Source organism: Maylandia zebra, linkage group LG8 (assembly GCF_041146795.1).
Source record: "Maylandia zebra isolate NMK-2024a linkage group LG8, Mzebra_GT3a, whole genome shotgun sequence".
NCBI classification, from domain to species: domain Eukaryota; kingdom Metazoa; phylum Chordata; class Actinopteri; order Cichliformes; family Cichlidae; genus Maylandia; species Maylandia zebra.
Genome location: NC_135174.1, coordinates 11727412 through 11755372, shown reverse-complemented (window position 1 = coordinate 11755372; position 27961 = coordinate 11727412). Strand labels below are relative to the sequence as shown.

The 27961-nt window shown below is 41.6% G+C and overlaps 1 protein-coding gene across 7 annotated transcripts; it reads left to right on the top strand.

Moving 5' to 3' along the window:
• Positions 1-1291: 1291 nt before the first annotated feature.
• Positions 1292-27053, top strand: LOC101467727 (cilia- and flagella-associated protein 337). 7 transcript variants are annotated; one of them, XR_013099811.1, is made up of 19 exons: positions 1292-1675; positions 2592-2829; positions 3017-3163; positions 9816-9938; positions 10017-10188; positions 10272-10318; positions 10405-10557; positions 10704-10892; positions 11839-12030; positions 12149-12616; positions 12722-12883; positions 15497-15681; positions 16207-16346; positions 17050-17198; positions 17276-17490; positions 20793-20923; positions 21473-21525; positions 21656-24149; positions 24521-27053. XR_013099811.1 is itself a non-coding variant. In XM_076887329.1 (19 exons), exons 1-18 carry the CDS (start codon positions 1605-1607, stop codon positions 21743-21745), a joined length of 2925 nt encoding a protein of 974 aa, XP_076743444.1. In that variant the 5' UTR covers positions 1292-1604; the 3' UTR covers positions 21746-21786; positions 24521-27053. The 7 variants fall into 7 exon arrangements, 6 of the variants coding, with proteins under 6 accessions (XP_076743444.1, XP_076743445.1, XP_076743443.1 ...); XM_076887329.1 differs by having other exon boundaries at positions 21656-21786; XM_076887330.1 differs by having other exon boundaries at positions 12722-12871; positions 21656-27053.
• The last annotated feature ends 908 nt before the right edge of the window (positions 27054-27961 follow it).

Below are 27961 nucleotides of genomic sequence, written 5' to 3'. Positions count from 1 at the left end.
ATAGTCACGAAATGTCTATTGGACACGAATTTTCATGCATTTATGGATTTTAACCTAACTGAAAAAAAATCGGGATCAAACGTGTGAATACGTGAGTAGTTTTCATAGGTCAGTCCATCGGGTTTTTTTTTTTTTTTCAAATTATGGCTTTAACTACCATATTTGTGTTTTTGAGGTCTAAATTGCTATTTACAAGTTTGTAGTTAATTCTCCATGTCGATGTTTGTGTTAGTTTCAGAATCTTACGTGTGTGTGTGTGTGTGTGTGTGTGTGTGTGTGTGTGTGTGTGTGTGTGTGTGTGTGTGTGTGTGTGTGTGTGTGTGAACATCTTGTTGTTTAAGCCTTGTAGATAAAGGAACTACAAGGCGTACAACTGAAAGTTTCGGAGCGTCCAGGTGGTAGTTATGCAGGTATGCAGTTAGTGGGGTTGGGTTAATTGGTGATTCTTAAATTGGTGTGAATGTGTTAAGCTCCAGTCTCCCTGACAGGATGAGTGAGAGACAATGGATGAGTAGTTCTGGGTAGTTTTTAATAATGTCTACTAACAGTATATCATATTTTAAAATATATATAATACATATACATAATGTTTCCTCTAACAGTTTCTGCCTGTGCAGGTTATTCATTCTGGACACACCAAAACCAAAGTGGGGGTACTTAATAATATAATTATTAACATATGTGTTATCATTTCCACTTGTCCCTTTTTATTTTTACTTTTTACGTGCATTATAAAACACTCAGTGGGTCAGTTTGAGCTTATTCATTATTATTGACTTCTTGACTGTTATTGACTCTTTTATCAGATGGATAAAAGAAGGTTGCTTTAAATGACATTGCAAGCCTAAAAGGAGATCAAGTTCAAGGACTTGCTCAGCAGACTGTGAAACACTGGGACTTGAGTATATTCATTAAACATAGTAAGACAGCACTTTTGATAGCTCATTATAAGGAAGAAAACTGCTGCTGGTTGCCTGGCAATGATTAAACTACATCAGTTGAAGAACGGTAAGAATAGCTGAAAATATGCCACCATATCATGACTTTTCGCTTTTACCCTCTCTTAATTTTGAATATAGATGTTCCTGATTTAATATCTAGGATTTCTGGACAGTCCTACTTATGGTAGAAACTATATCCCATATACATAGATTCTTGATAAAGCTCAGCCTTTTCTTGGTGGTGAATAACTTTGCTTCTTTAAATGATTAACCCACAGAGGTCTGTGGGGTTTGTGGCTCTGTTGCCCCAAATAGACTTTGGAAATTCTCAGGTCTCCTTGGCAGTCTCTTCAGAGATGTGTTGACTATCTTTTGTCGGTGTGGTCAAACATTTGCGACCGATAGCTTCTGTGGATGTGGACATTCCTTCCCTGTCTGAAGACAACAGGCTTTGTTTGAGGACTGCATGAAAAGCGAGAGGAGTGGACAGAAACAATGGCTGTGCATGGTTAGGCTCAAGGCACAGCCAGGATCGCGGAGTCGACTCAACTCATTTATACAGAAGTCTTGGCTTCTCTCTTCATTTCTTTTTTCATGCTCACCATAAAAGAAGAGTTTAAGGAGGAGTTCAGACTGTGATAAAGGTAGAATCGGGCTATCACTATGGATACTTTTAGAAACAAAAAAAATTTGTGGACACTTTATGAGAAAGAGGTGCCACACAGCAGGTTTTGGTAAGTTTTTTTCCCCTTGTTTGGTCTTGGCAAACATAAAATATTATTTTTAATTAGGGATTGCTTTATGTAGAAAATCTGTTTTATAAACTTTGCACATTGATATGGATTTTTGTCACCTCTGGATAGTAGTGCCTGCTAACACATTCTTATATCTGATTCTGTCCTATATTTTCTAATAAGCTAAAAAAAAAAAAAAAAAAAAAAAACATTTTAACTTTCATTATTTGTACTTCATTCCATTTTTCCACCTTAAACAATTCATGAAAAGTCAATAGAAGCTGAACACTGGTATCAAACTTTCAAATAACTTCTTAAATTCACACATTTCTCCATTCATTTCTCTTCCATCCACTCCACACAGTTTAAACTCAGAGACAGCAGCTTCTTTATTACTTAATTATTTTATTGTTCCATTTGCTGATTGTAAGTAATGTGTATGATGTAAAGGACCACTCATGCATGCCCCAATGGACCAGGAAAATACCTCACAATGGTAAGACATGTGACTTATTGTTAGTTTCCCTTAGCAACAGGCCCACACCGGAGGTGCTGGTGGCAGGGAGCGCTTTTCTTAAAAACACATCCCCCTAACTTTACATATTCTTTCATTACTTATTCCCTTTATTTGAAAAAAAAAGTGTGTTATATCAAAACTACCACATGGGAGTGCTGCACTCATTCTGCAGTGAGCTTTTTACTAGCTGTCAGTGATGTAATGGCTTCAATAAAGAATCAGAAATAAAAAATAAAATAGGGGTTAGACACTGAACTTAACAGTTCTTTAATGCTTAAGAAATGATCATGTTTTTATGCTCAGTTAAGCTGGGGTGCTGCCTTATTGGCAATGTCCTCCACATTTTATTCTACTTCTGCTCTTTCGTTTCACTGATCATTGATGTGCTGCTTTCTGCAGTGATCCGGCCTGCGGTGTCAGTCCTGCAGAGAAACTGAGCCCAGAGCACCTACAGCTTCTGAGAAATGCTTTTACCTGTTCAAAGGCTGGACTTGAGACACAGGAACACAAGCTGAAGGGAAGCAATAGAGGTACAAGTGAAGAACGTGGATTGCCGTTTGAGGAGTTTTGGGATGTTCTGAAGTCTGTCATCGGCCCAAATATTGAGGACACGTGGTGCAAGAGATTCTTTTATGAGGTAAAAAGTAATAAAGTTTTTTTATAAGTCTTGACAAAACTGGATGCGGGTTATATTGTAATCCACGATTTAAAAAAAAGTTTATAAAACAGCATCCTGTCAGTCTATTACTGGTTTGAAGTGACTGTCCTATTAAAAGACAACAGTGGTGTATTGCTGACTTGACTCTTACATTCTTCATGTCTAGGTAGATATCAGCTGCACTGGACAAATAAAATGGCAGCAGCTGTGTTCCTACTTGCTTTTGGAGTACACTGAGCGACAGCGGGCCTCCAATCCCACAGCTGCTCTGCTGGAGGCCCAGCCTCAGATTAGACACTGCTCTCATAACAAGGTAACTCTGGTGCATCGTGGTCAGATGGTCTGATTTTTAGACAGTTTTTTTTAAATTACTTACCAGAATTAGGCAACTACCTAGTCAAAATTAACATTTAGAGAATTCAAGTTTCAAAAACCTCCCAAAAGCTGAGTGCAGCAGAAAAAAAAACTGTCTCAAAGCAAAATTGCTATCCAAATACTAAAATGAACAACATTATAATATGACTTAAACAAACTTGGGGAAAAGAAACTCAAATGGATTAGAGTATTTTGTATCTCTAAAGGAGAAACAGTTATAGAGAGTAAATGGTCAGTGACTCCAAGTTAGTATTTGGAAAAGGACATAAAACTTAAAACAATATGTAATCACTTTTTAAGAGTTTAATGGTATATTACAAAATGGAACATTTATATTTTACTACCCAGTAAAAAGAAATACAGAGGAAATGGAATTAACCATTAATAAATGATTTGTACAGTATAAATATATTAAAATCAATGACAACTTACTTAAATTGTAAATTGTTGTTGTATATTTAGACATTCAAATTATCTATCACTATCAGATATTTTAAAAGAAAAGAATTTTTTTTTTACAAAAATATTTATATGATCAATAAATAATTCAAATGGGAAATTGATTTATGGAAATCAATAAACAATAAGCACTCAATAAAAGTCTCTTTTGAAAACATTTTTCAATTAATTAGAAGTAAGATTTTTTTTAAAAGATTTATTTTTGAAAATGTAATTTAAAAGCGGCATACACATATACATTAATAGATATGATACCAAATATACTACTATTATTAATATAGGCTACTTTTTCTAATGTTAATGCTATATTTATTTCCTAAACGTTTGATGCTTTCTAATAGGTTGTTTATACTTTCATGTAAATAAAGTAGAAAATGTATCAAAATATTTTGGCATGCTGTGTATTTGTAGGAGATGAATATACAAGCTTCTTTACAAGAAAATCCAATACAGCAAGTCACTTTTACTTACTTTAAGCTAGTTTAACTAGTTTAGGCAAAATTTATTTGATGAATTAAATTACTACTTTCAATATAAAGATTATCACGCATATAAATAAAAAAAATCAACACTGCAGCACTACAAAGCCTTTGTCTATTTAAAGCTTGTTGGGTTTTTTTGTTTTGTTTTTTTAAAAAAGGTTTTATGTCCCTTGACAACTGTGTAAACTTTTTCTTCATTTCAGCTAAGCTAACAGTCTCTAGTAAAAATAACAATGGCACAAAGATAAAGTTAGCAACTATAGAGTTAGCAATGAAAAAAGACAGAGCCATTGTTCATGGAAGATGACCAACAAAGGTAAGAGAATATAATAATGTTGGACTGTATTAATTTATTACCTGACTTCAGAGAAAAGTATTAGGTGGTCATATTTTTTATAGGTTATTTAGCTTGTTAGCCTAGCTTAAAGAGTTCTTCTGTGGCCAAAAATTGTGTCTTGGGGCTCTCTTTGGCTACGTTCACACTGCAGGCGAAAGTACATCAAATCTGACTTTTTTGACCCTATGCGACCCATATCCGATCATGGTATGACAGTGTGAAAAGCACAAATCCGATATTTTTAAAAGTGATCTGGGTCACTTTCGTATGTGGTACTGAATCTGATACATATCTGATGTTTTAGAAAGCCACTGCTGTTTGAACGGTCATGTCGCATTAAATCCGTCTTTTACGTCACCGACACAAGACAGATGTCTTGTTATTATCAGCGCCGGAGAAGACATTGCAAACGTAGATGTTAGTGAAACTGTTGGGAAGACAACGTTGGAGAAACGTGAACATTTTATTTGTACTGTATAATCTGCAGATTCTGACAGAAATCTGCAACTATACTTTGAAGCACCGCTCCTCTCTAAAACCGCAATAAGGATAATTATTAGGCCATTTGTAAATAACAAAATAACTTTATAACTTAAAGCAAAATTGGGAAAAGTAAAGTCTGAAACAAGTCTTTATATTAAGGGCCATCAGTCAAACAATATTGTTTGGTCTGGGTCTAAACAGAGCACGTTGTGTGTGACGCCTTCTTTTGCGCATGCGGGCCGCTTTGTGGGTGTTAGGTGACGGCTGTGTGCAAACAGGAATAGGACCCAAGATGCAGACTCCGGAGACAAACTTAAACCAAAACAGCTTTAATGCTGAACGCAAACATAACATAACTGGGAAAAACTGAAAATAAACTAACACCGGTGGACTGGCAAAACACACAGCAAAATAAACGGTATATCGAGACACAGAGAAACACAGGGCTTAAATACACAGAGGGAGCAATCAGGGAATGAGTAACAGGAGGGAAACACAGCTGGGACAAATCAGAACTGACGAGACCAAAGAAGCGTAAACTGAACACACTGAGATAAGACAGAGACCTTCAAAGTAAAACAGGAAACACATAACACAGACTCACATGCAGGCACTACAGAGGGAACAGAGACGTGGGACCAGGGCAGACACAAACACTGACTGGATGTGGGGATACAGCAGACAGGGAAGACAGCAACTATGGAACACAGACAGAAAACCAGAACACTAAAACTCTAACCAACCCCACCCAGAGAACCTAAACTAAGAATGATCCTAAAACCCATAAAGCAAAGCTAGAATATAATGAAATAACAAAATCAAAGAACCAAAAACACAAAACACTGGGTCAACGACCCAGGGACCCTAACAGTACCCCCCCCTTAAGGGCTGGCTTCCAGACAGCCCAAACCAGAACACCAAAAACAAAAAAAAGCAACCCAACCAGGGTGGGCGGTGGGGGAAAACAGGACGGAGGGCACAAAACAAATGAAACACATTGCACTTTTTTTTTGTTTCTGGCTCAAACACTGGAGCCCGGAAAGCAACAGAACAAAAAACAGGCTCACGACAGGCGCAGGCGGCCAGGAAAAACAGTTCACAAAAAGTTCAGGGGGCCGGCCCGGAGGCTGACAGCACAATAGTCCAAACCCGGGCAGTTCAGGGGGGCGGCCCGGAGGCTGACGGCCCAAGAGCCCAGAAAACAGGTCAGGAGGCCGGCCGGGCGGGAGGCACCGGCAGCGACGTAGTTCAGGGGGCCGTCCATGACGGCAATGACGTCCAGTCATCGGCCGGACAGGACATGCAGGACGAGCAGGCCGGACAGGACGAGCAGGACGAGCAGGCCGGACAGGACGAGCAGGACGAGCAGGCCGGACAGGACGTGCAGGACGTGCAGGAACAGACAGCATGGAGACCTCAGGAGCAGACGAAGCTGAACACTTGGAGGCCGGACCAGGCGGAGCTGCAGAGGCCGAGGTCCGATCAGGCGGAGCTGCAGAGGCCGAGGTCCGATCAGGCGGAGCTGCAGACTCGGGGGCCGGACCAGGCGGAACTGCAGATGCAGGACCAGGTGGAGCTGCAGACTTGGAGGCCAGACCAGACGGAACTGCAGACTCGGAGGCCGGACCAGGCGGTGGAGCCGGTGGTGGCTGAACGGCCTCGCCAGAACCATCAGCAGACACTGGGACGTGCTGGCTGGGTCCTTCCGGACCCCCAGCTGACGAGGCAAGAGGCTGAACGGGCCCCTCGGATCCTCCAGCAGGAAGAGACGGCTGAAGCGGTTCCTCGGACCCTCCAGCGGAGACAGGAGGCTGAACGGGCCCCTCGGACCCTCCAGCAGAGACAGGAGGCTGAACGGGCCCCTCGGACCCTCCAGCAGAGACAGGAGGCTGAACGGGCCCCTCGGACCCTCCAGCAGGAAGAGACGGCTGAAGCGATTCCTCGGACCCTCCAGCGGAGACAGGTGGCTGAAGCGGTTCCTCGGACCCTCCAGCGGAGACAGGTGGCTGAACGGGCCCCTCGGACCCTCCAGCAGGAAGAGACGGCTGAAGCGATTCCTCGGACCCTCCAGCGGAGACAGGTGGCTGAAGCGGTTCCTCGGACCCTCCAGCGGAGACAGGTGGCTGAAGCGGTTCCTCGGACCCTCCAGCGGAGAAGGGTGGCTGAACGGGCCCCTCGGACCCTCCAGCAGGAAGAGACGGCTGAAGCGATTCCTCGGACCCTCCAGCGGAGACAGGTGGCTGAAGCGGTTCCTCGGACCCTCCAGCGGAGACAGGTGGCTGAACGGGCCCCTCGGACCCTCCAGCGGAGACAGGTGGCTGAACGGGCCCCTCGGACCCTCCAGCAGGAAGAGACGGCTGAAGCGGTTCCTCGGACCCTCCAGCAGGAAGAGACGGCTGAACGGGCCCCTCGGACCCTCCAGCGGAGACAGGTGGCTGAACGGGCCCCTCGGACCCTCCAGCGGAGACAGGTGGCTGAACGGGCCCCTCGGACCCTCCAGCAGGAAGAGACGGCTGAAGCGATTCCTCGGACCCTCCAGCGGAGACAGGTGGCTGAAGCGGTTCCTCGGACCCTCCAGCGGAGACAGGTGGCTGAAGCGGTTCCTCGGACCCTCCAGCGGAGAAGGGTGGCTGAACGGGCCCCTCGGACCCTCCAGCAGGAAGAGACGGCTGAAGCGATTCCTCGGACCCTCCAGCGGAGACAGGTGGCTGAAGCGGTTCCTCGGACCCTCCAGCGGAGACAGGTGGCTGAACGGGCCCCTCGGACCCTCCAGCGGAGACAGGTGGCTGAACGGGCCCCTCGGACCCTCCAGCAGGAAGAGACGGCTGAAGCGGTTCCTCGGACCCTCCAGCAGGAAGAGACGGCTGAACGGGCCCCTCGGACCCTCCAGCGGAGACAGGTGGCTGAACGGGCCCCTCGGACCCTCCAGCGGAGACAGGTGGCTGAACGGGCCCCTCGGACCCTCCAGCGGAGACAGGTGGCTGAACGGGCTCCCCGGGCCCTCCAGCTGACGTGGCGTGAGGCTGAACGGGCTCCCCGGGCCCTCCAGCTGACGTGGCGTGAGGCTGAACGGGCTCCTCGGGTCCTCCAGCTGACGAGGCGTGAGGCTGAACGGATGACCGAAGAGAGGAGTGACGGTGGCGTCGCTTCCTTTTAGACGAGGGAACAGGAACCGGTGGAGAAACGGAGACCTCCTCCTCATCCTCCGACCACACAGCTGCCAGAAAAAAGGCAGGCGAACGGACAGGCGAACAAGGTCCCGGCTGGCGTGAGGAAGGGGAGGAAGCCTGCAGTGGCGATGAGGCAGAGTGTGCGTTGCCCTGCGGCAGCGGTGGGGAAAATGTAGTGAGGGAGAGAGCAAGCTCACTAGCCCTGACTTGCTCTCTCCAGGCAGTTATGGTGTTCCCCAAATCAGTGTCCTTAGCAAACTGGCTAAGTCGGGGATTATGCCGAATGATGGCCTCCACCGCGCTCAGCCCCACTGCCATGGTCCTTAAATCCGGGGACTGGGCGATGCGGTCGAGCAGGCTCACCAGCCGCTCCATCTCGCCGTTGAACTCTGAGAAAAAGGAGTCTGCAGGGTCCATGTTCTGGTCGCGATCTTCTGTTAGGTGACGGCTGTGTGCAAACAGGAATAGGACCCAAGATGCAGACTCCGGAGACAAACTTAAACCAAAACAGCTTTAATGCTGAACGCAAACATAACATAACTGGGAAAAACTGAAAATAAACTGGCAAAACACACAGCAAAATAAACGGTAGATCACGACACAGACACAGAGAAACACAGGGCTTAAATACACAGAGGGAGCAATCAGGGAATGAGTAACAGGAGGGAAACACAGCTGGGACAAATCAGAACTGACGAGACCAAAGAAGCGTAAACTGAACACACTGAGATAAGACAGAGACCTTCAAAGTAAAACAGGAAACACATAACACAGACTCACATGCAGGCACTACAGAGGGAACAGAGACGTGGGACCAGGGCAGACACAAACACTGACTGGATGTGGGGATACAGCAGACAGGGAAGACAGCAACTATGGAACACAGACAGAAAACCAGAACACTAAAACTCTAACCAACCCCACCCAGAGAACCTAAACTAAGAATGATCCTAAAACCCATAAAGCAAAGCTAGAATATAATGAAATAACAAAATCAAAGAACCAAAAACACAAAACACTGGGTCAACGACCCAGGGACCCTAACAGTGGGTTCACACTAGAGCGCGTTTGCTGTCACATTTTATTTGTAGTGTGAACAAGCAGACAAAAAAATCGGATTTGATCAAAAAATGGGAATTGAGCTTTAAGACCTGCAGTGTGAATGTAGCCTTTGAGACATTTTGACTGGTTACAGTAGTGAAACACATGATTTGTGATGACTTTCTTGCCTCAGCCATAATGGTTACAGGCTAACTGTGCTGCACTAAATGGCTAAAGAAGCTAAACAGACCTTGGAACTCATTATTTTAATTATTTTCACCTGGCCTGTGAAGATATTCTCATATATTATTATAGTATCATTCGCTACTTTTGGATTTCACCCTGCAGGAGTTAAGCAGGGCAGTTTGCCAAACCTTTTTAATAACTCTAGGGTTCATCAGGGTCTGTTAAATCTAACCAATGTAAGTATAAAAGAGTGCACTCAGCTGCTCCTATAAATTATAATGAATAAAGTGTTCCATTACTATAATAGATGAAAGATGAAGCATCTTAATTTTTCTGCCCTGAGTTATATGTTATTTTCGACAACCATTACTTTTTTCCTCCTGTAACCTTTCTCTAATTGATTACACTTGTCTCATACTTATTGCTCTGCAGCGGGAGCCAACAGTTCGTGTGGTTGCTCTTTCCCATCCTCCTCCACTCCGCTATATTAGCGTCAGTAAGGGGGGTCAGATCACCGCCTGGAACAGCAGCCTACACACCCTCAAAACTTTAGGGGTGAGTGACATCATGTTGCTACTTTAATATCCACGTGGAATTACAGCACACTCACTCACGTTTTTCTATTTAAACCAGCTTGCTGGAGACCCAACAGAGGAAGTGGCAAACACAAGGAGATTCAGGGGTTGGACCACCGATGCGGTGTACATGGGCAACGTCCACAAGATTGCCATAGCAACTGACTGCAGGGACTTGCGCTTTGTTACTATTTCTTCAAACTGTTTGTTGGAGGAAATTCACTTATATGGTACTTTTATTCCTAACAAAAACCAACTAAACCACGTGAAGCCCGGAAATATTGTTAACTCTTTGTCCTATAATTGCTCCCAGGGTTTCGCAGTGTGCCAACCTGTCTGTGTTACTGGTATGATGTGCAGGTAGGACAACTGTTTGTGTGAGATGTCACTGTTTTAGCTGGATGTCTCCATTTGGAAAGCACTAAATGCATCACTTCAATCTAAAGGGTTTTCACTCCAAGAGTCTAGAACAGCCTCCTCTGCTGCTACTGGGGGATGAAAAAGGAGGAGTCCACCTGATGTGGTTCCTAAACTCATCCAAGGGACTTTTTAAGAAACCATCAAAGAGAGACAAAGGTCCACAAAGGATCTTTTTCCAAGTAGGTTTTCCCTCCTCTATTTACTGAATTCTGTTACAGAAGCATGGAAGCAAGAAGCTTTGAAGTGTTGCTGCTTACACTACAACTTTTCCTTAAACATCATTTGGACTCACTGTTTTTTCTTGTTTCACCCTCGTTCCTCACAGGATCTTGGTGAACACAGCGACATGGTGTCCTATCAACACATCCCCAGCATCCACCAGGAACCAATTACCAGAGTAATGTTTGAACCCAGTGCCAATGTCATCATGACATCGTCAGAAAGTAACACCACATCTGTGGTCTTTATGAATGTGTCATTGAAGCAGGAGCCTTACATTTGGAAATTTAACCAGGTAATTAACAAGGTAACAAGGTCAGTTTGATTGATAATACACTCATTGGCCACTTCAAAAATACATTTTTCCAGCACCAGGTTGGACCACTTTTGTGAGCATTATTTATTTATAATATTTCATAATTATTGTAGTACTGAACATGTAATATGTCATCTGCAGTGAAAACAGTTGCTATAGCTTTCATTTTAATGTGGCCTCTACATGCTAGAGTGAGCCAAGCCAGGGTCAACTCCGTTGATGTCAGGACATAAGCTCATTAACATTACCTGTTTTATTTTGAATACATTTATTTTACCTGAAGAAATTAAATCAAATGTGTTCTTATCCTCCCCTTTGCCTTCTACATTTTAGTTGAATTGTTTTATTTATAAGATCTGGTAACATCACTGACTTCAAATCAACTTCTCATGTTGTGGCTTTTAGACTTTGTTGTGATTTTCATAGTTATCCACTTCTGATCTGGATCAATGTCAGTCAGACCTGTGTGTCACAGCACTGGGGACTGGGTGACACAGACCTACGAGGGCAGGTTGACATGTGAAAATAAACTCTGTTTAAGAGAGAAAGAGTTTTATATAGTATTAAATGTCCTAGTGCGACAGTGTTACAGTGTAGTAAATGCTGTTATAACTGGCCAGTTTTATCTAGAAGAGCAAACACAGCAGTATGCAGAAACAGACAGTGTCACCGGCTGCTGTGAAAGGAGTAAAACTGGGTGGTGATGCTTCCTGTCACTCACAATGGGTTTGTTTGTTTTTTGTTTGTTTTTTTGAAACCCAAGGTTTACTCTCCAAATAACTGTCTGAACATTGTAAAACAAAAATCTCAGTCATGTATCTTTGAAAGGAAAGAAGCATTTACCACCACTTCATTTATATTTTCACCTGCATAAAACACCATCTTCTGTATACTATACGATATTAATGCTTTTGCCTCATGTCAGGGAGCCAAGTGTTTCGACTACAACGCGTCCCTACAGTTGATGGTTACAGGAGGCTCTGACCGAAAAGTCAGACTGTGGTCACAATATGTGACTTCAAGTCCTGTGGCTACACTGCCGGGTCACCACACCACGGTACTAGATGTTGCAATTTACCAACATGTCGGGCAGATCTTCAGCTACTCTAGAGATGCTGTGAGTGAATTAGGATTTACCATAAATGCATATATAATTGTATATTTTATGTGAATATATGCTAGTAGAGCTTGTTTATGTTCGAATTAATGATGATGCATTTGTCTTCTTTTGCCAGGAACTGAGAGTTTGGGACATTTCTACCCATCAGTGTTTGAAAGTTCTCCGTCTGCAGTTTCCCTGTCTGCAACCAGGTCGCATTCCAGAACATGGAAATTTCCCCTTCCTGTTGCTTAGCCCTCCTCTTCCTGATGAGATGCAACCTCATTTAGTGGTGGCCTGCAAAGATTACCTGGCAGTGCTCAATCTGTCAGAAAAGAGAAGAGGAGGAGGTGGTTGGTTGACTGATGAGGAATTCAGGACAGAATTTAAACAGGGTCCATACCTCTCCTGCGCCTTGTACAACCCCACCCTGAGGCAGGTGGTGACTGGACATGCTGACTCATCAGTCTTTCTGTGGGATGTAGAGACAGGAAGGAGGCGGCTTTACATTTTAAATGCTCATGGAGAAGAGGTGCTCTCCTCTATGGCACTGGACTCCTCTCACAGAAGACTAATCACAGGAGCTCGTAATGGCACTATTAAGGTTCAATACATCTTATTACTTATTATTATATAGAGAAAGAAATTTGGCTGTAATGCATCAATGTGTAAAATACTTAAATCAGAGTGTTGGCCACTCCCCAAGCAGGTGTGGAATCTACTAAATGGCCTAAACTTACACAAGCTGGAGCCCGTCACCAACTCTGAAGTCACTGGGTTGACCTGCCTCCATGACAACCATTTACTGGCTGTGGGGTGGAACCAGTGCATCACTCAGTACAGCATTGCAGGAGACAAGGTAAAATCAAGGGTGCGTTAAAGTTATAATCCACACATAAATACAGTTTTAAGGGTTACTGAACACCAGGCTGGAAAACAATGTTTTTCTTCCCGCTCTAGTTTTGCAGAGAAGAAAGAAAACGTATTTTCAGGGAGGATTATAGTTTATCTTTCCATCCTAAAATATCCTAAAATTAAGATTGACTTGGTACTCTGGGTTTTACTATCCTTTTCGGCTCTGTCTTTTATCTAAAAAAAAGCTCCATGGATGCCATTTATACAGTCAACACCCATCCATCCATCCATCCATCCATTTTCTTTACTGTTTCAGGGTCAAAGAGCCTATCTCAGGTGTCATAGGATGAGAGAGGCCAGGTACACCTTGGACAGGTCACCAATCAATCACAAGGCAAACGGCAAAGAGAGACAAGCATTCACAAATGCACCTAAAATTATTATATTCAACGTAACTTATATGTAACGTGTATATTCAACACAGCAAGAAACCAGCTGGCCTGTGGTTTTGACAGGGATAACTGTAAGTTTTCCAAAAGCAGTAATGTCTAATCGTCACAGGAACACGCTGAATTTGTAGGCAAACAGCAGAATGTGAGCTACTGGAACTTTTCTGTTGTGGCTTGCAGTATTGACCAATCAGATTTGATCAGGCATTGGTTAGGTGCAGATAAACAGTCCTGTAAAGAACAACAAGCACTGAGAGTTTGAAAGAAGAAGGCAGAATGTCCTATATCTTATGCTGCTTGTATGAATATATAGAAACATAGGTAAGGTGTGGTAGATGAAGCACGTAAGACAAACGTCACCCTCATCACCAAAATTCAACTGTACCGCGCACTAGTATTGCCCATTCTTCTCTATGGATCCGAGACCTGGGTCATCCTCAAGCATGACCTCAACAAGCTTGAGGTCTTCCACGTGCGCTGTTTGCATCAGATTATCCGGGTGTCCCCCCGTGACCGTCTCAGCAACAGCACAATGCGTAGTCAATGTCACCATCAGCCCTAGATGGAAGAGCTGATCCAGAAGCGACGACTGCAATGGTTTGGCCACACACTAGGGAATCAAGCATGACGCTCCCAAGAAGACTTGGATCAAGCAAACTGAAGACGATCTTCAACAATGACGTCTAATCCTCAAGCAAGAAAAGGTCAAGGCCAGATCGCAAGTCTTGGAAGTGCATCGCTGACAAAGATGAGAACCCTGCGGCACCCACAGCGACGTATTGGCTTGGTGGACGACCTTCCCTGCCGACCGCCAGCTAGGGACAAAAGAAAAATAGTTGAAGCACGTGAGGGCTTTTCAAGCTCTCAAAACTACTGTGATCTGGATGACTGAGAACCTCCATAGGCAGCAAAAGACACGCTAAAATGTGTTCTCAGAACTATTTTGCTGTAACTTGATAATGATTAACTTTTATATTTGCTTTTTAAATTTACCTGCATTTGTAACACTGACCTTCATCTCCACACTCTTAGTCATCTGACAGTAGCTGCTGGTTCTCAGATTGGAAAGGCAGTGAAAAAAATTCATTAGCTGTGGGTCAAGAAAGAACAACATAACAAAGTATTAAATGCATTACATAAACTTTTGATTGACAGGGGATTCTGGGTAATGCAGTCCACCCAAGAAGCTCAGATATATTAAGATGCTATAAAATTAGTCTCACAGAGTTTTAGCCTTGACATATTTTTTTTTCTTGCTACAAGTTCTTTCCCAGATGTTTAAAGCAGCGTGATGAGTCCTACACAAACAGCTGTCACCATAGTGACTAATCTAGTACAGACTCAGAAAACATTTAAGTGTTTTTTTTAAGAATGCCAACAACAACTTGGCCTTAAGAAGACTGTGGTCCAAATTAGGCTCAGAAAATATTTCCTCCAATAGTAACACTAACTTGTCCCATCATATTCAGTATAATAATTCAGAAGTCTTGTGTTTTCCTGTCAGTAGTGAAGAAAGTCTCTAAAGTCTTTTCAGCGCATAAATACAAACCCACATCCACCTACAGCTATGCATGCTGCTGCACAGGTCTCAGTGTATAAATATAGAACAGTCTGCATTTGCACATTATTCTCAAGCTTCAAATTCTTGTGTTACATTTTACCTTTCAACCTTCAGCTGCCATCTGCTCTGTGGCTGGAGTCATCTGTTAAAGCGAACAGTAGTAGCACTGAGTATTTATGCTTCTGCAGCAGATTCTTAATGCTGCTTTTTTCCTTTCCTCTGCCCAGTTACATAATGTTTCTCACTGTAAAGTCCCTCGCTTAAGCAGAACTTAGCTTGTCTGTTTCGTTATATATTTTTTTCATTTCCAAAACCTAGAGGGGCAATCACAAATCAGTAAATTGCACTTATATATATGCATACGTTATATACGCCCCTGGTAAGTTCAAATTCTTCACACAGCCATAATTTGTTTAAAAAAGTCTACTGCAACATGGTACACTTTTTTATGAGCAACCTGGGGAAGTAAGTAGAGCTTCTACAGAAGAGACAGGTTATTTCACCTCATTTATAAACTGTGTTTATAAATGAGGTATATAGGTATATAGTTATCATCATTTCAACCAAAATGCTTGTGCACTAAGCTGTGCTTTATTTTTCTTTTACTCGTGCACTGAAGGACTTGAAGGTGAGAGCAGACATGTCCTGGAAGTCCAGCGGTGTCCACAAATCAGACATCTTGGCTGTGTGTCAGTGCTCCGCTCTGAGCGTTGTTGCTACAGCCAGTTATGATGGAGAGGTAGTGATCTGGAGCATGGAGACACAAGGACCGATGCTCCACCTGCAGAGAGGGACGCAGGCACGGTAAGGAGATGCAGCTCCGAGTGCTGTCTTGCAGTCAGTGAGGGTTTACTATTAAACTTGATGTGTATGACTTGCAGGTTTTGACACAAAACAAATCAGCATGGATCAGTTTACTAATGATTTATCTACTAATTTACATCGTGTTTCTTGTATCCCAGATCAAATTTTGTTGCTGGCGTGGTAAAAAATTATTTATCTTTGGCTCTCTGCAGTCTTTATTGACGATAACACACAATAAAAGCTTAGATTAACAAATGTTTAAATAACATGCAGATTATTATTGAAATATCAAATAGATGTAAAATGTCAGAACTCAAAAAAGGTATTCCTTTTATCATCATGCATGAATGATAAAGGTATAAAAGAATAAGTAATTAAAGTAACGAAGACATAATCAAACTAATTTCTCATAAATTTTCCTGACAGTTAATTAAATGATGAATAAATGAAGTCAAGTATCTTGCATCCTTAGCTGATAGTGACATATTCATGATTGTGGTTTTCTTTCTGCTTGTGTGCGTCCAGGTCAGCTCTCCCCGTGGATAGCATCTTGTTCCTTCAGCATCGAGCTGGCAGGAAACAATTAAGAAACAAGGGTGTCCTAGTGTCATCCCAGGGTGGTTGGCTGTGCTTTTGGAGCATCACTGATGACAATCACAGTTATGGTGAGTGGGATGCACAAGAAAAAGCTTAAAGAAGAGATTGATGTGAGGTCCTTTAAAAAAAAAAGATGCTGCAGTAGAAAACATTAATCTAAGATAAAAACTCTTAATCATCCGTCACTTCTAATTCTCCTCCTCCCATAAGAAGGATTTACAAACAGCCCTTGCAAGCAGTGACAGTTAGGCTGAACTGTCGACTTGGCTGCCAGCCGGTACCATTCCTGGCAGCCCACAACTATGTCTCTTTCCAGATCCCATCTGTGTTTAGTGGTGTGGGATTCATGCACTGTAACCACTGCATATGGGTACAGGCTTGCATGAGTGCATTTGAGTGAACTGTATGTCTGTATAGATTTATATATGTATCTATGTGTCTGTGCATGCTTCCAGCAGAGAGGGGGATTTGAAATCATGACATAAGAGGAATGCAGGTGACAACTAAAATCTGTTGAAGAGTTTGCAGTTTGTCTCAGAAGTACTTTTGTTATTGAAGTGAAGAAAGAATTCTTGAAAATGGTACAAAAGCAGAATATAAATAGATTTGCTTGCATGCACTTTTGAGTGAACCAGCAGACTTTTTAACTGCCTATAAAGATATATCCAAGCCTATTGTTACAAGAAAATTTCTTTTAGATTGTACTTAGTACTTTATGCTTGGATGAGTTTATGAGCACAAGTCTATTTTTTCTGTGTTTTTTCCCTCCAGGTCATTTCTACGCTCCAGAGCAGCCAGGTGAGCGTGTGCTTAGCCTGAACTCAGATCAGTCTAAAAACACCTTTCTGGTCTCAGGTGACACAACAGGCTCACTTCAGATTTGGGACATTTCTTCCTTTGCAGTGGACATCCAACCTGAGGTGTGCTGGGAATAAGATTGCACCTGGTGCACTGCACCTCATATCCCCATATACTTGACATATTTTTCTTCATACAGGCAACTTGTGAACAACCTCCACTGCTGCTGCAATCTTGGAGGGCTCACAAAAGGGCTTTGATATGTGTGGAAGTCCTTGAAGTGTTTGACAGACTGTTTGTCCTGACAGCATCAGTTGATGGTTCTGCTGGACTATGGACAGAGGACGGCAATCATGTGGGGTTTTTTGGGCAAGAGGTGACGTGGAATATCGCTGACCCAGGAACTTATCATAGGTAGGTAAACTGGCTTGTGTCTTCATTAATTATTAAAAAAAAAACACATAAAGAATTACAGAGAGCATTTTTGGATGATGGTTCTGGATCTGCTATTTGAGTTATTTTGGCTTGCATCCTCTGCAATCTGCCTTGCAACCCACCTCCTCCATTTCATGCTGTTCATGCTGTATCCAACTTAATCAATGTCAGGTCTACCGTGCATTCCCATGCCCCTGCTCATTTCTGCATCTTTCCATGCTTGTGCATGGTATGGTGGAAGGTCCCAGCAGAGGGCCGTACATCCAGATATAAACAGCTGTAGATGGAAATAACATTTTTATTGTGACTAGTGGTCTTGACAGAAATGTGTTTAATACACACAGGGTAAGAGGTCAGTAGAGAGAAAATAAAATTGAGCCAAAACGTCACTCCTTGTTCATTAGAGGCAATAAATGCTAAAAGTGATTGCACACATAATAATTTGAAGCACAATTTTTATTATACATGCCAAGTTTCAAGATGAGGCTTGCAAACATGGCAGTCTTTTGAGATTAGATCATTCAAGAGTATCAACAACTAGAAGAGTGGCAAATTAAAGCTGCCAGTATCAAACAGAAGACAAGTCCAATAAGTGATAATATCAACAGTGCAGGGTTTGTACCAAATCTAATATAAGTATGAAATGTAAGAAATGTACGTCATGATTGAACATGTTCTCCAAAATAAACTTCCCTCACTGTTCCACAAACATTTGAGTCTTTAATAAAAACTTCATTTTGGTTAAAGGTCGTAAACTCTGGCTTGGCTCACATCTTTGCTCTCTGTATTTCTGTCACATGCTGGGTAACATGGACCATGAAGGAGAGAGCTGTCAGGAATAATTTAATTTCAGGGGATGGAAAAAGCACAGTTAAAGTTAAAGACAGAGTCAGCACATGCTTAGAAATATAAATAAATGTCTGCATAAACCTCACGAGGAGCAAAATCATGACAACAGTATTGTTTAACTTATGGAGAGTGTACATTTAATGTCTGTGTGAGGAAGAGAGTGACAGAGCCAAAGTGTAAATAGAGTGCTGCAGGGATGATGTTTTTTTCATTAGTCATTGTTTCATATAAAAAAGGAGACTTTTTTGTAGGTTTTTAAATTTAGAATAAGCTTTATGTGAAGTTTGTGACATTTACAACAAGATCATCTTTATGAATTATCACCAATTTTAGGCTATAAATAAGCACATCTGGAGATAAAAAATCTTGGATGCAGTAAAACTTGCAGTTGCTCCAATAGTAGAAACAAACAAGCTCACAGCCTTTTTTTCCACCTTCATAAGATCCAAGGGGTGGGGGTGGGGGGGTTAGGAGTGAGGCCACTTTTAGTGATAAGTAGTGACCACCGACAATATAAAACCTGGATGTAACTTCCAGGTCTGTCTGAAGACCAACTATTAGATGTGGTTGCAAAAAACAGAATCAATGGGAAAATGGACTATTTTGGACAATTTTCTAGAAAGGTCACTAATTTTGGGTCACATTGAATAAAAAAACAAAACAAAACCAAAAAAACTTGCTTTGTAAACACAGTACTAGCTTCTTGCCTGTCAATCGTTGTGATTGACAAGCGAGAAAATGGTACTGTGTTTACAAAGCATGCACAGACACATATACCAGGGCCAATGAGCGTGGAGTTCCACAGTTACACCCGCCCTTTCTAATCACGTGTAGAAAACCAACACGGTGACAGAGGAAATGCTCATTATAGCAGTAATTACTAATAATTATTTGCGTATGTGCATTGTGAAATTTTTGTAGCAGCTTGCTACTATAACATTAAGTAATAACTTACCATGAGGCCATCTTTTATATATAGTCAATGACTGTGATGATGTTTAATAGGCCTAATAACATCCATAACCTCATTTAGCCACTTCTTTTTTTTTCTTTTTTTTCTTTTTTAGCAAACTACAGGTTTGGGAAGTGTAAAAGATTTAAAATTGTGTTTGTTTTGTTTTTATAGATTTTATATTATAGAACAAAATTGGAAAATCTCCTACATTTTTATTAAAGACAGACCTTATTTCAGACAGAGAAATTAATAATAATAATAATAATAATAATAATAATAATAATAATAAAATCCCATTAACTTTGATACAACAGAACTTGAAGTGGAAAATAATAACTCAGTTCTGAGTTTTAGCACTCATTCAAGCAGCTTCTTGTCAGTTATACTCTTTATATGGATGGCACTTCACCACTCTCTGCTGCTGCCACTTTGGCTTCAAATTCTGTGGGTGGTTTAATCAGCAACCCACAGAGCACTAGACAACACGCAAGTGTCCTTTAGCATACTCTGGTTGTAAGGGCAGGTTCACAAAGCAGCTTACATGTTTGCTTACCAGGTTTTAACCCAGCAGTATGACCAGGATTTTTCCATTATTCCAGCCCAGCAAGCTCAACGAGGAAGTAATGTAACACACCATACCTCATTCAACCACAGTGCAGGTCATACTATGCATATAGCTGCACAGACTGAGACCTAGGAAACAGTTTTCTTCCATTCGAGTCATCCTAGCTGACTAAACCTTTATAGCCCTAATTAATAGAGCTGGATTTTTAAAATGTAGTTCCCACCTCAGCAATGATTATAAACATGTACAGAAGTGACAACTACTGACATAAGGCACCATCCTTTGAACAACCGAATTCAAAACAACTCTTTAGGGCATTTTTACTGTGCAGCCATAAATCAAACACTGGCTCCCTAAATTGTCACTCAGTTATTGTAACTTTGAGAATTCATCTTTTATATCTGACACAGCAAGTGTAAACATCGTAACTTCACAATATAGCAGTTTTTCATGTATGTAACTGCGTCACAGATGGTACCAATTAACTTTTAAAGTATCTTTAGCCTCATTTTACCACTAATGTCAACTGCTTATCACAATAAAAATGCTCTGCCGGCACTTATTAGCTTGTAAAGTTGTGAAGTTGAAATCTTGCATATGTTGAAGTCATTATGTCAGTTTTAACTCATCCACTAAAGCAGCGCACGCACAAACGCACACACAGACACACACACACACAGAAGGAGCACACAGAGTACTCAAATGCTTCACCACAGAGATCGAGAGCAGTAACAGCTCTGGTTTGAATCAAATCTAACAACAAACATCCTCACAGATATCGGCCTCTGTGACAAATCTTCATCCAATAGGATCACTGACCCATGTCTTGTCTATCAGGAGCTTGACGTGCATGAAATTGGCAAACCCATATCTCAAGTAAACACTGGTATTGTTTTGCTCTGACACTCTCAGGAATACACGGAACAATCTGAGAGAAGAGAGGAGGACTGAAGATGAAAATATGGAAGGCAGTGACGTCCAAAATCAAGTACCTGACCCTACTAGCCGTGATCAGACTTCACAGGAAGAATGGTGTTCTGAAGGTAAACACACACACACATACAATCAAGGCCATTTCCAGTAACATTTGGCTACCCCTTCCAGTAATTAGCCATTTCATCAGATAACCTTCTGCACACATATGTGAGTTTGCACAGCTGCTGCTGACAATGTTCATAAAAAGGGGTTAAACAGTGCAGGTCAGGATGACCTTCTAAGCTAATCTAACCTGATACTCAGATTCTATCATGTCCAATTTCTGCACATTATGAAGAGAAGAGTCAGAGCATTCTTCACATTCTCCTCCTGCAAAGTTTGGAGCTCGGCTCTGGAACATTTGGGCAATGTTCTCCTTTAGACACACAGGCCAGAATGTTTTTTCTTTAAAAAAAACCCACAAATATTCAAGGTTGGTGTGTGAGGGTGTGTATCTGCGAGACGTTTCCTACACTTTCCTCTCACAGTCTGCCATTGCTCAGGACTTGCCAAAATAAGCGATTAGCTGTGCTTTTTCTGCACACACACCCAGGCAGACATACACATGTATGCTTTTACCCACTTTTCTTTGTCTTTTGTCATCCATCCTCTTTCAGCTTCATCCACCCAAGCAGGAGTGAATGACCACGAGCAACCTCAGCAACCTATGGTAACCTGGGAGGACAACATCAGCTGCTGCTGAGTGCATTTGTCATATTTAGCTCTATTGTTTAGCTACCCCTCCCTCATGCAAACACAGTTTTTCATCCTCCATCTGTACCTGTCTATGCGTGTCTCAGTATTCATGTGAGGACCTCTGCCAGACAGTAGCTTTGTGTTACGAGAGGAGAGGACTCTTTGAGGACATCGACCACAGCAATCGCTGCTGATTGGCTGTTTCTTGTCTCTTCAGACTCAGGTGGTCCTGCTGGTGAGATTTGTGCTGATTACTTGATCTTATCCCCTCTCTTCTGCTCCTGCTAGCTTCATGAATACCTTATTTTATGTTCTGTTGGTGTCTTGTGTCTGCAGTAAGAAATAACTCATCTTTTTCATCCTTTTTCTAGCCACTCTGTCCCAGACAAATGCCAAAAATTCTGCAAATCGAACTTACAAGAATAGTTCCACATTTTTGGAAATTCATTGTTGCCAAATGTTCCATGAGAAGATTAATATTGTCCATTGCTATTCTAAAAATATTAAGCTACAGCAACCAAATAGCTGAACTTTTCATAAAAGCTGTGTGAATTTGGAAGCTCTCTCCAAAGGTAACAAAATGTGCTCAATGAACCAATAATGCTCACTACTTAACACATCAGCTTGGTGATCTGTACCTTGGTTGGGGAATTACTAGAAAACTGCTGGTGTTTTGTTTGAGGGTTTGTTTGTTTTTTTCCAGTCTTTATGGTAAAAATAGTTTGGTATACTAGACTAGAATGAGGACAAATGATGCCCTGTCCAACCATGTCAAAGTCTGTAGTTCTTCAAAGCAGCCAAACCTCATGGTGTGGTGAAAGGCAGCAGTCATAAACAAGAAAGAATACGTGATATAGTTTAAATGCTGGAAATTTTTAAACACTCTCACCTGGAAAACATTCATAGTACTGCATTTGTTTTTGTTTTTAAATGGGACGATGTTCAAAATACAGATATAAAATATGTTCAAACCCTGGGTTCCTATATTTTACAATTATTTGACCATTCACTAATCACTAATCACGCCTGGCTGTTGCTTCTTGTTGTCATGGCAATATGACCACCACCTTCGCCCATGTCACGTGTAGCTTGCTTTTTGGAAAATGAGAATATACACTCATAGGGCATTTTATTAAATACACCTTGATAGTACTGGGTTGGACTCGTTTTGCCTTCAGAACTGCTGTAATTCAACAGGGTGCTGGAAACATTCCTCTGAGATTTTTGTCCATATCAACACGACAGCATCATGAAGGTGCTGCAGATTTCTTAGCTAAATATCTTTGATGTAAAACTCCTGTTCCACCACATCCTAAAGGTGCTCTGTTGGACTGGATCTGGTAAGTGTGGAAGCCATTTAAGTACAGGGAACTGACTGTCACATTCAAGAAACCAGTTTGAGATGATGTGAACTGACATGACATGTTATCCTGCTGGAAACAGCCTGGAGAAGATGGCTACTCTGTGATCATAAAGAGATGACCGTGTTCAGCAACAATATGGAGGATATTGGACCAAGAGGGACCAAAAATTTGCCAGGAAAATATTGATACGAGGCAGGATGAAGTTCTGACCCCACCATCTGAATGTCACAGCAGAAATCAAGACTCATCAGAGTCTCAGCTTCCTCTTCTGTGGTAACATCAGTGATATTTGGTGTAGTCTTCTGCTGCTGTAGCTCATTATGTCGTGTATTCAGGGACGCTCTTCTTACCTTGGTTGTAACAAGTGTTTTTTTGAGTTACTGTTGCTGTCCTATCAGCTTGAAGAAGTCTGGCTATTGTCCTCTGATCCTGCATCAACAGGACATCAAGTGTCGCTAAATGGATATTTTCTCTTTCTTGAAGCATCCTCTGTAAACCTGAGAGATGGTTGTGTTGGAAACTCCCAGTAGATCAGTAGTTTCTGAAACACTCAGAGCAGCCTGTCTGGCACACACAACCATGCCACGTTTATATTCACTTAAATCACCTTTCCTCTCCAGTCTGATGCTCGGTTTGAATTTCAGTATGTTGTCTTGACCATGTCTACATGCGTAAATGCAAAAAGTTGCTGTCATGTGATGACTAGATATTTGTATTAATTTATATTACAGCAGGTGAACAGACAAGGCTTCCAGATCTGAAAAGTAAGGCCAAAGTGGAAGTGGCATAAACGTGCATTCGTTGTCCAGCAGGGGGCGACTCCTCTTCTTTCTAATTGTCTTGAAGTTTATGAAAAAATGCACCCACTGTTCATGTTTCTCTAATTATGTTGTGCTTTCATTTGCTAGTTTCAAGTTGCATTGAACACGATGTGTAAATTATGGTTCCATGTAGAGCAAAACAGACAATAAAATGGGGTATATTATAGATCACAGCTACTGTAGCTTTGTAGTCTAGGTTTCTGGACAACACAGATATACTGGTCAGCACTGGTCAGCACATGCAGCTATAAAAGACTCGATCAATTTTGCAGGAATGCGACAGCTCGGTTTCACCTCCTTTTTAACCGAAGTCAGTCTAAAGTTTTCCAAAAGAGCTTGATTGATGGGAAAGTAAAATGGGACGGAAACAGAAGCAAGAAATGAGTTCTGCTACTCTGTTTAGGATGCATCTGGTGAGAAATTTGTCTTTTCTGATTTTCTTGCTTTTCTCCCTCTGTTGATCTTCTTCATCCTCTCTCGCCCTCTTCTTCTTCTGCCAGCCCTGTCCCTTTCATAAAACTACCACATTGTGCATTTGTGGCCTAGACATGGAGGATGTTTTTTCCTGTAGCTGCCAGTTCAGTTCATGTGGACTGACCATTGAGAGGTCAAGAAGAAGGAGCCCTGCACTGATTAATCTAACGTCTTTATTTGTGATCTGAATTAAGAATGCTGAAAAATGTCTTCCCGATATCGATCTGTGAAGTCTTATATTTGTGTTTTCTGATATTGAAAAGTCTGGTTTTGATTTTTTCTTCTTTTCTTTCACTCATTCCTTCTCCAGGAGGCTTTATTGAAGATTTGCCCACAATCGGCTGTGTGTTTTATCAAAATAAGACTGGCAGCTCAAAGCTCAGCGTGCAGCGTCTGAAAGAAAAAAGTGAGTCAGATGTAGAAAGAGATTCAAACGTGAACATTGTTCCTTTGTGTTCCTTTTATGAAGTTATTTTGAAACAGCAAATTGAATATGTCCTTTTGAATATGCGATGAACTCACTGTGCTGGAAGGATTTTCAGTGTCACTGCACTGTCTCTTCTGCATTTCATATGCTGTATTATTTTTTTTTGCCCTTTGTCCCTCGCTTTCAGCTTTCGTCTTATTCCACTTTAATGTTTGCAAACTAATGTCTGTTGTTTGGCCCATTTATTCATAATATACTTCTTTTATATGCAAAAAGAAAAAAATACACATTGGGAAATATCAACACTGTGATGGTGGTGTGCTAGCCTAGCATAGTAGAGTGTAAATTATGTAAATGGATTGCCTGGCTCTGTGCAACAGTATTGAAATTTGCCTAATCAGCACCTCTAAAAGCTCACAATGTGTAACAATGAGAAATAACTTTATGGAGGTTGGGGTGGGATTGTTCTCTGTGCTATTCTTGTTTTTGTTTTTTGAGTGGGTGCAACTTAGAGTCGTCCTCCCAGGAAATGACTATACTCTATTTCCATTTGTGTTTGTATCTATTTCCCATTTTCCTAGCAAAATATGAAGAAATTATGCGCTTTTGTACAGTATAGTGGGATGCTTAGCATTTTGTTACCTTTGGAAAAAGCTGAGCTGTTTCGCTGTAATTCCCCACTTTATGCTAAGCTATAGCAAAAAGAATGATATATAACTATGGAAGGACAGAGAGCTGAAGTAGTTTTAAATGAAGTCTAGCTGTCTGACTTGTTGCAGCTCTTTGCAGATAATTTGAAGCTTCCTGATATGATACTTCTAGGTCATCCAAACAGTCATCTAGACAGGAAAACATCAGAGCCATCGCATCGCTTTATCTCAACAAAAGCCACCCTGTACTTATCATCACAGTTTGGCTAAATTGCAGAAATTGGTGACACAAGACTCAATGTCCTATTTTCATGTGTTTTCTTCATACATTCGATTTTGAAACATCTTTGCACGCACTTTTCCTGTTATTGAAGAACTGGGTTAGTTTAAGTACCGGTATGGATGTTCAAGCGGGGGTGGAGGCATGCTCAGAGCTTCTTCCCTAGTGTGCTTCCCGGGGATAAATGCGAACAGACACAGCTTGGACAAACAGGGCAAGTCATCCGCAGAGCATTTTGCCCCCTCCAGCATCTTCAAGTCAACAGTGCATGAGTGAACTCCACCAAATGTGTTGTCAGAAATATCTCCAGCCTGCTCATGAACACGGATGGTTTGATTTTAAGTCATTACAACTTAACGTTCCTGTCTTTTTTATGCGTTGGCATAAAAGCATAAATATGGCTTGAATTTCGTTTTGTTGCCTTGAAAGCTTCCAATAAGACTGTTGCCTTAAAAGTTAAGTACAACCAGGAGAAACTTAAATAGATGATTTATTCAGTTATGAAAAATGTGACCTCTCCTTGTACTCTTTACGCAAATACGTAATGTAAAAATACAATACTGTGCAAAAGTCTTGAGCCACTCTCATTTGTTTAGGAGGTGTTGCTTTTAGCAATAGTTCTCTAAATGTTCTGAAAGTCTTTTGAAGGTTTTATTTGGACATTGACTGCTTTTTCACTCATTTTCAGTTGAGTCCTAGTACCTGACCATCTTCAGAGTAACATAAAAAAAACTTTTTTTCCTGACTCTGTAAAAATTGTCAAAGATAAAAAGAGTTTGATCAGTATAAAATAATATTATTACACCAACAAGATGATTTAAAGCATGGTGTGAAGTGTGTTCTTAAAAAATTTGAGGAGACTGGAGAAATGGAGGGCAAAAGAAGTAGTGGCAGAAAACACAAATGTTGAGTTTTCAGGGCAGTTTCTGTGGTATGAATACAAATAAACCCAGAATCATTTGTCTTATGGAGTCCATGCTTTCCTGGGTCAGGGCTGTTCTGGCAGCACAAGTTCATGTTTCTTGTAATTCTGCATACTACATACTGCATACATCTACTACAGATTAACAGTATCTGAAAGTCATGTTCTTAAAAAATTGAAAAACAAATCCAGCAAATGCCTGACACAGGCCCTGAGAGATGCATCTGGTCCTTCAGCTGATCCATCTACTGTTCATTGAAGACTCAGCAGAAATGGTCTCAGTGGAAGGGTGGCTGTCAAGAAGCCATTTTTAAGGAAGGAAAACGGGGAGAAAAGGCTGAGGGATGCCAAATTACACAAGAACAGAGTGTCTGCAGCCATCTCTAAGACACGACGGAGGCTCTGTTGTGGTTTGGGGCTCTATCTCAGGCAGTGGTGGAGATGTTAAAATTGATGGAATTATAGAATCGGAAAAGTACCATCAGATTTTGATCCACCATGCAATACCATTTGACTGGCAATGGCTTCGTTTTTCAGCATGACAATGATGCCAAGCACATCACCAGTGAAGAAAAGAAAAGAAACATGACATAAAATACAAGAACGCTTGCCTGAGAGACTTTAGGCTGTGTTGAAGAATAAATGTAGTCATGCCAAATCTTGGCTTTCAATGTTAGAATTGTACAAACTATATTTTTCCCTTAGATATTGTATTCCCATGCAAGTTTGTGTTGCACCTATTTCTCATTTTCCTTGCAAAACATAAAGGAATGAGTGGTTCTAGAAATGGTGGCACAAAACTTTTGCATAGTATTGTGTCTGCTTTTAGACAACAGCATCCCCTTTTCTTTGACTCGTAAAAAAGACCAAAAAAAAAAGGAAACTGTGGTTGTAGTGGCAAAGCTCATCTACAGTCTGGCTAATTGGCAGGTTAAAGCTTCCTGTCACTGATTTCCAACATCAGCAACAGCTTCTCTCGCCCTGCTTTCTCTTCTGAGAGGGTAAAACACCCTGGAGAGCTGCTCCCAGACATCAACACATCACTTTGCCAGAATTCCACACACACACAAACACATACAGCCAAGCAGACGACAGATGTTCCAAAATACCACAACAGTGCCGATGCAGGCTGGGAAAAGCCCTGTGAGGTTTACATTGCTTCACTATAAAGCTGCCTAGGGCTTTTAAGGTTGACGTGAGCGACAAGCAGACTTTGTGAGTCAGGAATCAGGAAGACAAAGAATAAGGAAAAGTGTCCTAACACAGTGAGGTATTTGATTTCTTTTCATTTCCTCATTTCAAGTTGTGCAACAACTTCTTTTTTCCCTCCTGCGCTGCCTTTTATGAACGTTTGTATCAGTGTGGTTCAGGGCAAGAGAGGTGAAGGAGTCGTGTGTGGGAACTACAGCAGGAAGGAAAGCGCAGCTGGGAGTTTTTGCCTGGAGCGAGACAGACTGGAGGTCTGTAGCATA

Coding starts and splice junctions, on each gene's coding strand:
- LOC101467727 (XM_076887329.1), top strand. CDS start 1,605: ATGGATACTTTTAGAAACAAAAAAAATTTGTGGACACTTTATGAGAAA. Junction 9,939..10,016: donor ACACCCTCAAAACTTTAGGG/GTGAGTGACATC, acceptor TATTTAAACCAG/CTTGCTGGAGACCCAACAGA. Junction 10,189..10,271: donor GGAGGAAATTCACTTATATG/GTACTTTTATTC, acceptor AATTGCTCCCAG/GGTTTCGCAGTGTGCCAACC.